The 17,247-nt window shown below is 45.3% G+C and overlaps 1 protein-coding gene across 2 annotated transcripts in view; it reads right to left on the bottom strand.

Annotated features, from left to right (window-relative positions):
* Nucleotides 1-11,011, bottom strand: part of PAPSS2 (3'-phosphoadenosine 5'-phosphosulfate synthase 2) — a 103,834-nt gene extending 92,823 nt beyond the window's left edge. For both annotated transcript variants that reach the window (XM_042238674.2, XM_027960364.3), the window contains exon 1: nt 10,898-11,011. In XM_042238674.2, coding sequence (XP_042094608.1) covers nt 10,898-10,924 — 27 coding nt within the window. In that variant the 5' untranslated portion in view covers nt 10,925-11,011. The remainder of the gene's footprint in view (nt 1-10,897) is intronic.
* Nucleotides 11,012-17,247: the final 6,236 nt, after the last annotated feature.

Raw genomic sequence — 17,247 nt, 5'->3', positions numbered from 1 at the left:
GAATAGCTAAGCAGAGACAACACATCCTTTAGACAGAATTTTGTATCCAAGGTGTTTCACGCTGTGAAGCAATGGATTTTGTGGTTTAATTTCTATGTTGTCACTACCACTCCTGTTACTTAAACAAGGTTGTTTAGTCACCAAGTTGTCTCCAACTCTTTTGAGACCCCATGGCTGTAAGCCCACTGGGCTCCTCTGCCCATGGGATTTCCCAGGCAAGAATAGTGGAATGGGTTACCATTTCCTTCTCCAGGGGATCTTCCCAAGCCAGGGACTGAACCCCAGTCTCCTGTTTGGCAGGCGGTTTCTTTACCACTGAGCCACCTGGGAGTCCCCTTTAAATAAAGTCGCCAAGTCGTGTCTGACTCTTTTGCAATCTCCCCACTAGGCTCCTCTGTCAATAGAATTCTCCAGGCAAGAATAGGGGAGTGGGTTGCCATTTCCTTCTCCTTTAAATGAGGTAAACTCTCTCTACTAAAGGGCTTCCATCTCAGCCCCTACAATCACGGGCAGCCAATGCCACTCTCTTCCCTGTGAGCATGGGCCCTGGCCTCTTAACACAATGGTCTTCTGACAATCAGAATCCAGGCCCTCCTAGAAGCGGTCCCTGAGGCTATAGCTCAGGATTGCTGAAATCTTAAACTTTTCCAACCGATGATGACAGAATGAGACAAACTCCCCAAAACACTTCTTCCAAACATCTTGGAAACTGTCACTCACGATCTCACAATTTCCAGGCACTCCTTATTGGTCCCCAGTGAAAACGGAAGCATTATCCGGTTTGCCAACATCCTTAAGCCTTGACTTCCAGCTAGGTCAAATTTTTATTTTGTGAAAAACACACGGGCGGCCTGGTTTCCTTTTATCATCGACAAATCACAGTTACAACTTGGCTCAGGTATTAGGAGCTTTAGTGGAAACAAATCATTCCGTTCACATTTGTTGAATACTGACCCAGTGGTAAAACTAGGCAATAAAAACTATTACCCCTACTTGTTGAGTCTGAGCACAAAGAAAATTTACTTCCCAATTATTCGCTTTATGTCACCATAAGAAAAGAAGCGTCTGTGACAGCAAGGGTAACATGTGTTTGCACACATGTGCCATTTCCTCTTTTTACAGAAGTGCTGGGGAATGTCTCTTAATAGAATTCATTATTACTATCTTGAGATATTAGCTGTAGGCAGCTGCCAAAATATTTTACAAATGAAACAGTAGTATATTACTAGCTGCCTAATCCTACTGCGTTTGCTTCTTGGCGTTTGTCTCATTCCCTCTATGAAATAAACAACTTCTTAACCACAGAGCAGCTAATACGATTTTAGCTTCTCCTGTGGGGAACTCTCTAAAGCCTTATTTCAGTTAAATGAGTTCCCTCCTGACTATTTGCTCACCAACTTCCTTCAGGAGACCGTGAGGACTACGTGAGTTAATGCAGAGGCAAAGCCTCCCACATCATAAGGGCTCGATGCAGAGATAAGTCACAGCAGAGCAGGAATTTTCTAACAAAACATGTTCTAAAAATCGAAACTCCTGGTAAATATGCAAATCCCAGAGAGAGAATTTTAATATCTATGTTTCATTAGTTGTCAGGTGCATGGTGAATTTAAACACAATAGAGGAATGCAAGTTTTTTAATTTTTTTTTTTTTAGTAACTACTTAAAGCATTGTTGTATTAGCGGCACAAGGGCCCAACAGCTGTACTTACTCATACTATTCAGTAAAAGAATATTGGAACTCAGCAATTTAGTTAGATTTAGCTGGCTGGACCACATAGTTATGTGTAACCAACTTCATGAACTTAGGAAACAATGGAAATGAAGGGATTAAGAGATAAAACTGGAAATTCTACAACCAGAACTGAGGATTCAATGTACAACTGACTTTGCCTCAAATTTGCCTCATATAAATTTATCTGTATTGCACACTATGCAATCATTACTATCTTTTTTCTCTTTTTTTTTGATAAAATGGTTAAACTGCTTGAGAAGGCTTAAGAAAGAGTGAGTGAGGTTGAGGAGTTTAAGAGGGTATAAGTTGAATTTTCTAAAGAGAAACAGACTGGACCATCAAACATATTCCAAAACGGTCAATTACATTCTTTTCTCTTTTTAAAAAATTATGTGTTCATTCATTTTGGCCATGCCTCACAGCATGTGGGATCTTAGGTTCCCTGACTAGGGATCAAACCTGTGTCCCCTGCAGCGGAAGCATGGAGTCTTAACCACTGGACCAACAGGGTAGTCCTTCCTTTTTCAAACACTTCTCTCTGGTCCATGCTTTCTATCTTCAGAATATCAGAACAAGATGCTAAAGCTAATTTAAAGTGTAACTGTGATTCACTGATAACCAACTTGAAGTTTTTGTTTGTTTTTTTTTAATGTAAAATATTTCCCAGTATGTAAAAGAAAAGACAGAGCTACAGAAAATGGGTAGGGCCTCTTTTCAAGGGCATGCAAAAAAAAGAGAAAAGTGCTAGGCCTGTAGTTATGTGAGCAGAGTTCCAGCTCATTGGTGGTATCACCACCAGCTGGCCAGGAAGACAGTCATGTGCCTCAGCAAAGCTCTGTGTATCAACCTGTATGGCTTGAAGATGGGCTCTTCATTTTTCTCCCAGAAGGAAAATGCTAGGGGTCTTGGGGAAAAAATACATTTTTAAAGTAGGAACAACTTGAATAAAAAGTAAATAATTTAAAATTTTAATTTGGGGGAGAAAAATATTTTTTTTAACGTATGAAAAATCAGTTGAGAATTTTATTGCTTTTGGCTCAAGGCCACTGTAATACTGACTGGGCAGAAGGTTGAAAGAATATACAGTTTGTGGGTGGGGTGTTGCAATTAGAAAAATGTAAATGCTATGCTTACAGTAGTTTAAAGACAGTATTTGAACAATCTAAAAAACTATAATTAACGAATATAAGGCTTTGGTAGCTCTGGTAAATTATGGCAAGCACAGGTCCTAGGTGGGTATTTAAAAAATATCTGTTGAGTAAATGAAGTGAACAAATTCATAAGTGAGGATCAGACAGGAAAGAAAAAGAAAGGTTTTCAGAGCCCTAGAAGGAAAACAAAGTGGGATTATAGTAGAGGACCAAAAAGTTAATTCAGGTTTTTAACAGTAGGAAATATATAAAAATAAAAATCATCACCAACATCTTAGTTGCTTATTTTGCTATAAGTTGAGAAAAGACAAATTACCCACAAATAAGTGTTTGGGAAAGGTACAGATGAATGAAGTAACGGAGACAAAATCTTCACTGTAGGTGGTTTAAGTCTCCAAACAAAGTCTGCAAATAATTTTTCGAGCCCACACTTGGCACACGTTAAAAAGAAAAGAAAAAGTAATTGTACTATTAGACTGAACATAGATGCTTGGTAGATAAAAATCCGTGTTTTTATAACAAAACATACAAAGATGTTAACTATATATTTAAAACAAATACTAACCTAGCATAGAAATGATCACTCTTCATTATTAGTATTTGATATATTTTAGGGAAGTTTTATAACAGGTAACTTTTTTTTTTTTTTGGCCAAAATTTATTTGGTGCTAGACAGATTGAGCTTGCCATGGTTACGCTGCAGTCATGTTTTCACAACACCAGTACTGGCAAAATCCACTTCAAGAGTAAAAGTAAAGTGCAGAAAGAGCTTCTGATTAGATTTTAAAGGACGTCACATCAGCCAACTGATGAAAGTCAGTTTACACACCACGTATTATCAGAGGCAACTTAGAGGTCAGGTTTTAATACAATGGTTCTTTTGCAGATAGAAAAAGATATTTCCATCTTGTGTGCCAATTTATTCTAAATTGAAAAGACATATTTAATGATCAAAAGGCACGAAAGAGGAACAAGAAGACCACATTTGTAAGGAACCCAATGTTAATGCTAAATAACCTTTCTGGAAAAGCTCTGTTTAATATTTATCAGAAGCAGAAGGAGCTCAGATGCCAGTGTGAGCCTGAGAAGGGGAGCGGTGTTCTGGGCCTGGCGCTGGTCTTGGGGGAAGAGGAGTCAGCTAGCTCTGGGGACTCTGAAAGGAGGGGGCACTGGTTGTGCTTCTGATCTTGGACAGACCCCCTAGGGAGAGGGGACAGGGATAGACTCGAGCAGCCCCTAGAGCTGCTCCAAGTCACAGCGTGGTCACACCAGAGTAGGAGCACAGCTCTCTCCCTTCCGGAAGTCAGGGGACAACATCAAATATCTTCGATAGCCTCACCGAGATACCCCAAGAGTTGCAGTGTAGTGACCTCAGGGTACCCACAAGAGCATGGGAGAAGCAAAGAGAGGTGTTGAACTGAAGGGGCTTTCAGACAGGAATGCCCTTGAGCTGGACCAACAGCTGAGGATGAGACAGGACAATGCACAGCTCTAAGGATGTCCATATAGGCAGAAACTCTAAGATAAGGTGAGCACCAACCCTCTCTCCCTCTAGCCCAGACTTTAGCACTTTGTAGGGGAAAAAAGGATTCAATTAAATATATCTGACTAGCAACCCAACTTAAGGTTACTTGTTCTGAAAGTACTCCTTTTATAAGTGTTATAGGTATAAGGGAAAGGTATGATATACGCATCCTGCTGCTGCTAAGTTGCTTCAGTCGTGTCCGACTCTGTGCGACCCCATAGACAGCAGCCCACCAGGCTCCCCCGTCCCTGGGACTCTCCAGGCAACAATACTGGAGTGAATTGCCATTTCCTTCTCCAATGCATGAAAGTGGAAAGTGAAAGTGAAGTTGCTCAGTCGTCCCTGACTCCTAGTGACCCCATGGACTGCAGCCTACCAGGCTCCTCCATCCATGGGATTTGCCAGGCAAGAGTACTGGAGTGGGTTGCCATTGCCCTCTCCATATACACATCATAAGTTAATGATAATCAGGAATCGAGAAAAGGCAGAGATTTTTGTTTCCACCAATGCTGGTTTTAGGTTAAACCATGCAATCTTTCCATAAAAACAAATTTAAAATGCAGTTTATGAGGACTTCCCTAATAGTCCAGCGGTTAAAACTTCCCCTTCCAACGCAGGGGCTGTGGGTTCAGTCCCTGGTTAGAGAGCTAAGATCTCATATGCCTTGTGGCAAAAAGACCAACACATAAAACAGAAGCAATACTGTTACAAATTCAATAAAGGCTTCAGAAAAATTAAAAAATAAAATTCAGGTTATAATATAAAATAACCTAATTAGAAACATCAAATAGCCAATGAGATAGTAAGGAACCACCTGGCCAAAATCTGCAGGAAAGCAAGAACCTCAGATGTAAGCAAGCACAAGGGGCTTCTGTCCTACCAGGGGCAGATCTGCACTGATTTTGACAACCTCGCAGCGGAGGTGAAAGAGACAAGAAAGCCTCGAACATACGCAAGTGGGGAGAATGAAAAGGCTGCTGTCTGCCCTAGGCTGAGGTTCCTAAGAGTCACTCCCTAAAAATAAGAGTGAACCAGAATTAAGTCACTTCCCACTCCAAGAGACTGCAGGGACGGCTGCCTTGACACTGAAGGGGTACAAAAGGGGTAGGTGGTTCATGAGGACTTGCGTGCACAAGTTGGTCCCTGTGTGTAAAAGTGCAACTCAAACTCTCATCACCTGGGTGGTCTAAAAAACTTTAGATGGTACCTGGAAGATCCCCTGGAGAAGGAAATGGCAACCCACTCCAGTATTCTTGCCTGGAGAATCCCATGGACAGAGGAGCCTGGCGGGCTACAGACCACAGGGTCACAAAGAGTCGGACACGACTGAGTGACTTCACTTTCTTTCTTTAGGTTAAAGGGGGCTTCCCAGGTGGCTCAGTGAGTAAAGAATCTGCCTGCATTGCAGGAGATACAGGGGACGCGGATTTGATCCCCAGAGTTGGGAAGATCCCCTGGAGAAGGGCAGGGCAACCCACTCCAGTATTCTTTCCTGGAGAATCCCAAAGTAGTGCCCGAGTAGTAGCGTCACCAGGCATCTGGCAGAAACGAAAGTAACTCCTCTGGGGTGGGGTTTGGAGGTATTCACTCTCAGCCTCAAGAATCCCTGCAGGTAAGTTTTCAGTGGTACTGATGGATTTCCAGGCAAAAATGAGCCCGCACATGAGAGCAGACAGATAAGAGGGGCTGGGAGAAATCTAACAATAGAGATGTCCAAAAGCAAATTCATCCATGAATCAATTTTATAGCCTAATATGAAAAAAATATTTATTGAGCACCTACTCGGTGCCAGGCTGTATGTAGGATTGCCGAGATAACATGCCATTTCACTTGTCAGGAGCAAAGCACCCAAGTGATGAAAGGCTAGTTGAAATGGCATTACATGTATGTTTATTTACCTTCCCTTTCTGTGTTTTCTGAAGACTTCCAAACACAAAGACAGTGCCCATTATTATTTAGTGACAGGTTTTGAAATAAACAGTAATCTAAGGCCAAGATTGACATCACTGATTCCTTTCTCGGACTCTCATCCCCTCAGGTTTCCAGGTTTGAGTTCAGTCTAATTATCCCCTAGGCAAACCAGATAACCACGTACACTAACAGGAAGACAAAGGGCTGAAAGATAAAGATAACTATCTCAGAGATACAAAACTCATAGTTAGCTACATTTATCTTTAACGGCAAAAGTCCAAAGAGATGATCGTGGAATAACAGCATGAATCGGACAGCATTAATTTTAAGATAAATCTGGAAATAGCTGAAGGTGCAGGAAGGGTGGAGAGAAGTTGGTATAATATTTACTTATATATAGATTGCCTTTCTTGGCCAAGGTTGTTGACAAAATCTTGCTGATTATTTGGGTTTCTCTGGTAAGCCTGCACTAATTATTGACCTTTATCTTCTATTCAGTTTTTACAATTAGAATTCAAGTCATCACCTCTCTACTTCTGTATTTGTTTGCTGTCATTAGATATTCTGATGGTTGTCATTTACTGAGCCTTTGGAATGGTCTGACCTGTACATTCTTCTCCTTGCTGGGCAAACCAAGACAATATAGTATAATAAAAAATAGTAACAGTAGCGACTGCATATGGGTCTAGGACTGAGTGAGACAGTGTTTAGGGGCTATTTACTCCTCACAGCAACTGCAAGTCATTATGGATGAGAAAATGTATGGGCCTGAGAAATAGAGGGACTAAAGGAACAGGAACTTCACAGTTGGACAAACTGGAATTTAGTTCCCCAACCAGGGATCAAACATGTGCCCCTTGCAATGCAAGCTTGGAGTCTTAACCACTGGATCACTGTTGAAGCCCCTGGACAAACTTGAATTTAAATCCTGAACTGCTGCTGGCATTTCTCCTCTCCTAGAGGTGAGGCTCCATTTTCTGGGTAAAGGCTGCTATAAGGATGAGGCAAAGGGCCTGGCCTCTAGGAAGTACTTGTTTCTCCTTCCTTCCAGTTGGAAATTCATGCCTTGCCTCACACAGTATCTTCAAATAGCTTTAAAAGTAGCCACTTCCAGGAAAATAATGTGATATTGTACAGAATCTTTAAAATAATAAAAGATGAATAATGGCTTACATTTATGGGGAGTTTTAACTTTTCAATAGCTCTTCACTCCCTCCCAAACACTGGCTTCTTTGACCCTTTAGGAAATGCTTTAATATCTCAGTTGACTTTCTCAGAGTTTTCAGATTGGTTGTCTCCAGGACATAATAACATTGTCTGTGGACCTTGAAAAATGCTAAATGCTTCAAGAAGAAAGGACCCTGCTGTCTGCCTCCTTCCTTCTCCTGGGATCGATGTGTGTGTCGAGGGGATGGGAGGTGGCCAAGTTTGGAGGGAAGTCAAGGGTAGCGGGGAGGGCTGTGACACCTAGCTGTCTTTGGTTTCCATGGTAAAGATGCCTAACACAGCAGGAAAGTACTACCTTCCTTCATAACAGAACTTTTCCTTTTTTAGTTTTTCAAGTTTGTGAGAAAATCATCTTACATTCTCACATTTAAACCACAAGTACTTACTCTTCTTAGAGTGGTCTGAACTGAAAGGCTATATTCATCCAGAGAGTGAGGCCAAAAAAAAAAAAATATATATATATATATATACATATATATATCCGGGGACAATGCGTTTGTCCTAGTAGACTGTCTGGCACACAGTAGGGGCTCAACAAATATTTAGAGTGACTGCAGTCACTGGGGTGTGAATTGACATCCTCAGTTGACAATATAGAAAATAAGGCAATGATTTCTGTGAGTTTCTGAAAAAGATCAGAAACTCAGATCACAGACTCACTTCCAGGAAAGCTTCCTAGGACAGCAAGACTCATTTTTCAAATAATTGATTAGTTCAGAGGTCGCACATGTGGGCAGATTTTGTTTTGGCCTGCAAAGTTTCAAAACACAGTTTGCGTTAACATTTAAAGCTTGAGAGATTTCAGCTGCATTTACAGCTGCCTCGTTTTACCCAATAGTATCTATCTGGCACTTTGGGGGACTTGTACTGGTCCCCTGCATTATAATCATGTCAGCTATATAAAAGTTCCCAAGTCGTGCTATTAATTTAATCCTATGCAAAACACACACACACCTCAAATTAAAAAAATAGAGGGTTCTAAAAGCCTCTTGATGAAAGTGAAAGTGGAAAGTGAAGAAGTTAGCTTAAAGCTCAACATTCAGAAAACGAAGATCATGGCACCAGGTCCCATCACTTCATGGGAAATAGATGGGGAAACAGTGGAAACAGTGTCAGACTTTATTTTTGGGGGCTCCCAAATCACTGCAGATGGTGATTGCAGCCATGAAATTAAAAGACGCTTACTCCTTGGAAGAAAAGTTATGACCAACCTAGATAGTATATTCAAAAGCAGAGACATTACTTTGCCGACTAAGGTCCGTCTAGTCAAGGCTATGGTTTCTCCTGTGGTAGTGTATGGATGTGAGAGTTGAACTGTGAAGAAGGCTGAGCGTGAAAGAATTGATGCTTTTGAACTGCGGTGTTGGAGAAGACTCTTGAGAGTCCCTTGGACTCCAAGGAGACCCAACCAGTCCATTCTGAAGGAGATCAACCCTGGGATTTCTCTGGAAGGAATGATGCTAAAACTGAAACTCCAGTACTTTGGCCTCCTCATGCGAAGAGTTGGCTCATTGGAAAAGACTCTGATGCTGGGAGGGATTGGGGGCAGGAGGAGCAGGGGACGACAGAGGATGAGATGGCTGGATGGCATCACGGACTCGACGGAGGTGAATCTGAGTGAACTCCGGGAGCTAGGGATGGACAGGGAGGCCTGGCGTGCTGCGATTCATGGGGTCACACAGAGTCGGACACGACTGAGCGACTGAACTGAACTGAAGTGAAATGAGTAAATACAAAAATAAAATCTTCTGGTCCTCAAGTTTCTCACTCTCTCTGTCCGTGCAGTTGCCATGATTTGTGTGTAAAGCCCCTGTTTTCAAGCCTTTCACGTCACAGGCTCTTGCTGACTGGAGGCAAGAAAGGGAGAGACCGCTTGCCCCTTCATTACTGATGCTTATGAAAGCAATCTCATTTGGAAGGAATTCTTGATGCTGGAGGTAATAATTGAAACCTCACTGATATAAAAAGCTACTAAGTGCCTCAGCAGCTTGTCGCTTAGAAGACACCATTTAGAATGGTACAGAAATTAATACAATTAAATAGGAAATAAAACACAAGTGATTTGCACTTCAGTGTTTTCAAATATAATACCAAGAGACTCCCCACTTTAAAATCGCTCCTATAAAGGGCAACGGAATCCTGACCATTCTCACTTCTCAAATAGATACCTCCTTCCTCCTGGACCTTCCTGAGGGCTGTGTGGTCCCTGAAACCACAGAGCCCCCATCTCCTTTCCCTTGCTGCTCAAGCCCACACTCCTAGCCCCTGTGTGCCCCCTCCACTCCCCTTCCCCAATTTACGTTTTTTCATCTCTTCTGCCACAAAAACACCTCAAAGAGATTTCAGTGATAAGTATAAGTAATAAAACATTTATTGACCACCTACCATGTGCCAAGCACAAATCTGTTTGAGAGAGGTCAGCCCTTTCCCTGACCTCCATAATCACCTGAGGTTTTCAGTCTGGTAGTTAAAAAAAGATGAGTGTTCAGCCATCAGAGGCTGGCTTGCACACCACCCCTGGTGTGGCCCCAATGCTGTCTATACGAGGTTCTTTCCAGCTTTAAAAGAGTCTCTGATCATCACTGCCATTTTTAAGGATGCAGAATTTACAGGAGCCCCTGTCACTAAGTGGGAATGGAACTTTTCATCAACCGTCTATTTCCTACAAATGGGGGCGACCTGGATTCATTGTGGATAAAATTGAACCGCCTCAAAACAGTCCGCTCATTTCACTCCCCCAGGCTGAGGAGCCCCCCGTGCCACCCCACCCCATGGCTGAACTTAAGGTGCCATCCTATCCCAACAAGGAGCTAGAACCCTGCCCGTGTGTAGAAAGGCAATTTCCCTCCCTCGTCTAGACAGCCGTAGTTTTCCCTTTATGAACGTCTGTCACTCAAGTCTGCTCCGAGGAGGTTCCGTGGACAAAACCCCAGTGACTGTCCCTGAGTGTCGCCAGCGTCCAGACCTGGCAGGACCGGGGTCCCCTCAGGCCCTCAGCCCCCAGCGCTTGGACCCGTGCGGAGTCCATTCAGAAGAAAAGACGGGTCCAGAAAAAGTTCTCGGGGGAAGAGAGGAAATTTCCCATCTCTGGACCTGTCTGGACGGGGGCCCATGCTCCGGCTCCGGAGGTCTAGCCGGGCCGGGCGCAGGCTCCCCGCGGCGCGGGGCGGGGAGGGACTGCCCCGCGGGGGCTGCCCCGGGAATCCCGGCGGCGCCTCTCCCGCCCGCCTCCCTCCAGCCCCTGCCTCCTCCCCAGCCTCCGCGCCCGGGCTGCTCGCCTCCTCCCGGGGAGGATGGGATCCGAGCGTCGGGGGCCGAGAGCGGAGGAGGGCGGCAGGCGAAGCAGCCTACCGTCTTCTGCTTCTTGACCTCGGACATGCTGGCTGGCTACGGCGGTGCCCGGCGCGCTGGAACTCGAGCCCAGCCCTGGAGCGGAGGCGCTAGGACGCTCGCGCGGCGGCGGCTGCCGGACTCCCGGGGAAGGAGGTATAAAAAGGCTCCGCAGACACGTCGCACTTCCCTTGACCGGCCCCCTCCTCCCGCTCCTCCCGCCGCGCTCCTCTCCGCCCCGTCGGCCCCGCCAGCAGCGCCCAGCCCAGGGTACCCGCCGCCGCCTGGGCGGGGTCCCGGGCCCGGCCCCCGACTCCCGGGAGCGGCTCCGCTGGGCCCGCCGCGGTTGGAGGCAGGACCTTGCAGCCGAAGGCGCGGACAGACACGCCCCGCGCGTAGTCGGAGGTCAAGTCCGCGTCTCCCAGTTCCCACTCCCAGCGGGTGCCTGAGCGTCCCCTCACCTCTCACCCCAGCCGTGCGCCTCTCAAGGAAGGCGTCCTGCCTCTGGGACCTGCTGGAAACCGCCAAGCTGGTCGGCAGGGTCCTCCGTGGGCGCCGCGGCCCCAGCTGGTCTTCCTGGGCAGTGATCACAGCGAGGGCTAACATTTTCTGGTTCTCACTCTGCGCTCCGCTGACCTTTGCCTTAAGCCGCCTGCACCCCTCGCCCCAGGCATCGAATCCTGCCTTCTCCCGTGAAGCAGTGGAGGCTTTCAGACTTTCTCAAGATGGTATTCCAAGTGAGGGGACTGAGGCCCAGGCCCAGGTCGGCCTCCACTGTTAGGTCTTCCTGCACCAGCATCATCATCGATGAGGCTGATGAAGAAGTGTCGATGGGCAAGGCCGGCCTGCATTTTCGGTGCCAGGCCTGGGACTAAGGGGTCTACATGCAATCACTCCTTTGGAGCCTACAATATTTTCCTCCTGCTGCAGATGGGCGGGCTGAAGCGCTGCTCCTATTCACCAAGTTGAGTAAGCAAGTCCAGACCCTGAAAATGGTAAAAGGTAGCCCAGCGGCTTGTTTCAATCCATGTTCCAAACCTTTTCTATAGTACTTCCCTGTGGTCAGCAACCAGGAAGGGCCCTGAGGAGGAAAAGTATGAGAAGGCCCAGTTGTCTTGGTTTATGGACTACATCCTAGGGCTTTAAAGTTTTATCAGAGGGCAGCTCTTTTAACTCAAATATCTGGGACAATCAAAGGGAAGGAAGGAGAAGCTATGGTTAGGGATAACACCTTGAGGGCAGTCCCAAGGCCAGCCCTTTGTACCTTAATTCTGTGCACAAAGTGACAAACAGATCAATGGGACTTCAGGAACAAAGGCACCATGAAGACGTACAAGGGCCACACTGCCCATTCCAACTTTGGTCTTCCTTCTGTGAAAAGGCTGAAGTGAAGGCCTAAGGAGGTGAGGACTGGAACTTCACTTTCATATCCAATTGTAGTTCTGGAAGACTGCCAGCTTTCCAGCAGACACTGAAGATCTGAGTTGACCGCCCTTCTCCATGGAAAGTGGGAAAATAAATCAGGAGTCAGAAACCTAAATGGGAACTCATATGTTTGTCCAGTCTTGAAATATCAGTATATTTATTTTCTTACTCATTTAGAGTAAGCGGCCACCACTCCCTTCAACTGTGAGCAACTGGAGGGCAAATGCTGGGTTTGAGTTTCTGTTCTGCACATGAACTAGCATGTTTTGATTTTATGGGGTTTAAATTGTAACATCTCATTCGAATTTTATTGAAAAAATCCTTTGGTATCAGTTCCAACTGTATTTGGAACCCTGCCAGATCCTGCCCTAAGAGAAAACTAAGTTTGGATAGAGAAATAGCAATTTTCATGTTTGGTTTATTTCATATTATGTCTTTAGAAGCTGAAACAGCACTTCCATGGTGGTCCAATGGATAAGAATCCACCTGCCAATGCGGGGGACACGGGTTCAATCCATAGTCTGGGAAGATTCCATGTGCTGAGGGGCAACTAAGCCTGTGCACCGTGACTACTGAGGCCACTCTCTAGAGCTAAAGCCCATGGGCTCTAGAGCCTGTGTTCTGCAACAAGAGACGCCACTGCATTGAGAAGCCCTGGCACCGCAACTAGGGAATATCTCCTGCTCGCTACAGCTAGAGAAAGCCTGCGCAGCAGCGGAAACCCAGCACAGCCAATAAGTTAATAATTTTTGTTTTTTAAGCCGAAACAGAAGGAAGTCAGGTTTAACTGTAAGGGTAACTTCCTGGAAAAGGAATATATGATTGTTTAGACCTGGGGGAGGTTTTGAGATCAGCTGTCCAGTTTCCCTCTCCGTGTATTTCACAGATGCGCCATGTGGTGCTGAGAGAGGAAGGTAAACTGACTGTTCACAGTTAGGGGCAGTGTTCAGTCTCAAGCCCAGGTCAGCTGGCACCCCAGATGCAGTGAATCACTCAGCCTCCAGGTCCATCATTTCAAAGCCCCTATGATAATTATAAACTGGACTGTTTTATCTTGTTTTAGATTTATTTAATTCTCAAACAGAGTACTTCAGAACAGATATTCTTTCACTGCTTCCAAAGACTTGTGGAAATAGGATGCCTCAGCTCCCTTGGACCCAAACTGCATTAAGACCCTTTAACTTCATAGATCATCAGTATAGTTGTAATTCAGCCTGGCAACCCATTGAAAAGTAAAATAATCATTCCTTATTTTTCCAAGGTCTTTCTTTTAACGGTGATGTTTGGAATTCTTTTTCATCTTACTATGCTCTTTCTTCTGGGAGAGGACACTCCTTCGCAAAGATATGAGCAGCTAGCACTGAAGTTTTGAAATCTGTGACTCTAGCACATCAGAACTGGAGAAGACTCATTCAGGGAAGGAAGGCAGGGTTGAGATCTGTCTGGTCATCTGGACACAGTCTCCGTAAGTTTCTCAGTAATGTTGCCTGTGAGATTCCGCTGTAAGACTCTGTGGCCTGCTGGTATCAATTTAAAATCCTTGATGCTGGTCGCAACATTTGCATGACGGTATTAAGCTTTTCTTCTTATTGTCTTTTCTTGTTTTTTCCCTTCCAGAAATTGGCTTGGCTTTAATAACTAACTTAATGAGGTGGTAATTTCTACTTGGGCTTTTCATTGTTTAAAAACAATGGAGTCAACTTCCCCAAATAAACAAGGGGAAACACATTTACAAAGTGAGACGTTTATGCCACAGATTCTCCAACACACTGTGCCGCTAAGTCGCTTCAGTCGTGTCCGACTCTGTGCGACCCCACAGACGGCAGCCCACCAGGCTCCCCCGTCCCTGGGATTCTCCAGGCAAGAACACTGGAGTGGGTTGCCATTTCCTTCTCCAATGCATGAAAGTGAAAAGTTAAAGTGAAGTCATTCAGTCGTGTCTGACTCTTAGCGACCCCATGGACTGCAGCCCACCAGGCTCCTCTGTCCATGGGATTTTCTAGGCAAGAGTACTGGAGTGGGTTGCCATGCCCTTCTCCACCAATACACTTTAGGGAATCTCATCAATTTTGCGGGATGTAGCTTGGAGGCATCTTCCCTGGGTTGGCCTTTCCAAAGGAATGCAGCTGCACTGCCGCCTAGTGGCTGTAATGCATAAAAGAGACCTAATTGTTGAACCATCCCTGGTGGATCAGATGGTAAAAGAATCTGCCTACAGGAAACCCATGTTCCATCCCTGGGTGGGGAAGATCCCCTGGAGAAGGACATGGCAACCCACTCCAGTATTCTTGCCTGGAAAATTCCATGGGCATAGGAGCCTGGCATGCAACAGACCATGGGGTCATCAAGAGCTGGGCACAACTGAACACACACAAGCACCTGTACAATAATAAGTACAGCAATCCCCGTGGGTCAAGAAATCCTTACAGCAAGTTCTCTAGGATTCAAATATTCTTCCCAGTCTTAGGCACAGATACTACCAAGACAAGCAAGACACGGTCCCTGTCTTCAAGAAACAATCAAAAGGAGATAGTCTTTGCCTCCCAACTCCACCCCAATACACTGCAGTATATTACTGCATGCTGCTGCTGCTGCTGCTAAGTCACTTCAGTCGTGTCCAACTCTGTGCGACCCCACAGACAGCAGCCCACCAGGCTCCCCCGTCCCTGGGATTCTCCAGGCAAGAACACTGGAGCGGGTTGCCATTTCCTTCCCCAATGCATGAAAGTGAAAAGTGAAAGTGAATTCGCTTAGTCATGCCCAACTCTTCGTGACCCCATGGACTGCAGCCTGCCAGGCTCCTCCGTCCATAGGTCTATTGCTATTGCTAAGTCTCTTCAGTCACGTCCGACTCTGTGCGACCCCATAGACGGCAGCCCACCAGGCTCTGCCGTCCCTGGGATTCTCTAGGCAAGAACACTGGAGTGGGTTGCCATTTCCTTCTCCATATTACTGCATAGGTACATGCTAAGTTACTTCAATCTTGTCTGACTCTTTGGGACCCTATGGACTGTAGCCCTCCAGGTTCCTCTGTCCATGGGATTCTCCAGACAAGAATACTGGAGTGCGTTGCCATGCCTTCCTCCAGGGAATCTTCCTGACCCAGAGAGTGATCTCATGTTTCTTACATCTCCTGCACTGGCAGGTGGGTTCTTTATCACTAGTGCCACCTGGGAAGCCCACAGTATATTATTGGGACAGGTAAAAATGATACATGGATAACTTAGACATTTTATTTTAACTTAAAAATACATGCACTTCACTAATCTTTGAGGTAGGGCTAAAGGCTTCTATTGTGGTGTGGGTATACTGATGGGAATTCCAAAAACCACTCTCCAAAGGCATCTTCAACAATTTCCAGTTTGGAATTTTATAGAGTTAAATACTAAGGGAGGAAAGAATTTGAGAGAAGATTTCTTCAAGTTTCTATATACTCCTCCCCCATCTTTATCTGTTCTCCTGCCTGTCCCTAATTCAGCAGCACACATTTTTAGCAGCTTGTCTTTCCAAAGCATCCATCTGTTCTCATGGAAAACACATCTCTTTTTTCCCCACTCATATACTATTCACTTAAGTCACATCTAAGTAAATTACTTAGTTACACTAACAGGTACAAGTGGCATAAATGAGTCTGGGAAGAAGCACAGTGGATCTCAGCAAGTGCCCAGCTCCTAGGGAGTGCACGTGCTAAAGGGTGTGGGTGTCCCACTGTCAAAGAACACGGAGTGTGCTGTGGGCATCGGTCGTTATCTTTTCCTGAAGAAATGGAGAGCACAGATTAAACTGGCCAGTAAATTAAAAGGAAGGATATTGTGGGGGCACAGAGGAGGGGATATCCAGTTCAACTTTGAAAGGAGGGAGAATGGAGAGAGATGCTAGGATTTTACTTGGCAAAAATGATACATAAGCTGAGACTTGAAAGAAGGGTAGGGCTTGTCAGCCCTCCCCTCCCCAAAGTAGGGGCATGTGGAAATTTGAAAATTTAAAGGCAGAGAGCTGCATGAAATAACATGGTATGTTCAGGAAATTATAAGTATCTGTATTGCTGACTTTAGGAGAAACAGCAGAGGAGCTGGGGGGAGGGCGGAAGGCTGTAATAGAGGACGTGCCATGTGCCATCAGGGAGCAACTTCACATGATCTCTTTACGCCCATCAGGGTGCATTAGCCATGTAGCTGTTCATTAGTCATAGAGACACTTGCTGTGCCCAGGGATGAGAAGGAGGTGAAGGAGATGGATATGTACACAAGTAATTCCAAGGGGATGCCTGAATAAAGGTCAGGAAGCAACAGTTAGAACTGGACATGGAACAAAAGACTGGCTCCAAATTGGGAAAGGAGAGCGGCAAGGCCTATATTGTCACCCTGCTATTTATCTTATATGCAGAGTATATAAGATATAAGTTCAGTAACTGAACTGAAGTTACAGGGGAAGTGTGTGCATACACACACACACACGAGACAAAGGTGATGCCTATGAAGAGATCAGTGGGTCGTGGTAATTTAGCCTGCATTTCAAGGCTAAGAGAAAGCCAGATAGGAGGGCAATCTGTTGCCCCACCAATGGTCCAGGCTGCCTGGGCTGATGTCCCCAGCTGCACGAAGCTCTCACTTCCTAGCCTGCTATACCCTATGCCTCCTTCAAGTGTCCCAGCCTGTCACTGATGACCCAGGTAGAGCAGAGAAAAGCCACTGATACCCAGACTGCACAACAACTATGACCCAGTCACCAAAAGGCTGCTCACGGAACTTAGGCACCCAGAGGAAAAGCCCACACATTCCCAGGCAGAAGCAGTGCTCTTCTGCCATTTCCTGGGTGGAATCTAGGACATAGATATTTGTCTCCTTTTTGTATTATTTTTAAAAGAAATGTGTTTATTAATATATGTACACATTTTGGAAAACAGAAACACTTAGGGTGTTTAGGGAAATTCACTCCAAAATTCA

The sequence above is a fragment of the Ovis aries genome, chromosome 22, assembly GCF_016772045.2.
Source record: "Ovis aries strain OAR_USU_Benz2616 breed Rambouillet chromosome 22, ARS-UI_Ramb_v3.0, whole genome shotgun sequence".
Classification (NCBI taxonomy): Eukaryota; Metazoa; Chordata; class Mammalia; order Artiodactyla; family Bovidae; genus Ovis; species Ovis aries.
Note: the sequence above shows the minus strand (reverse complement) of the source record. Positions and strands in the feature narration are given on the sequence as shown.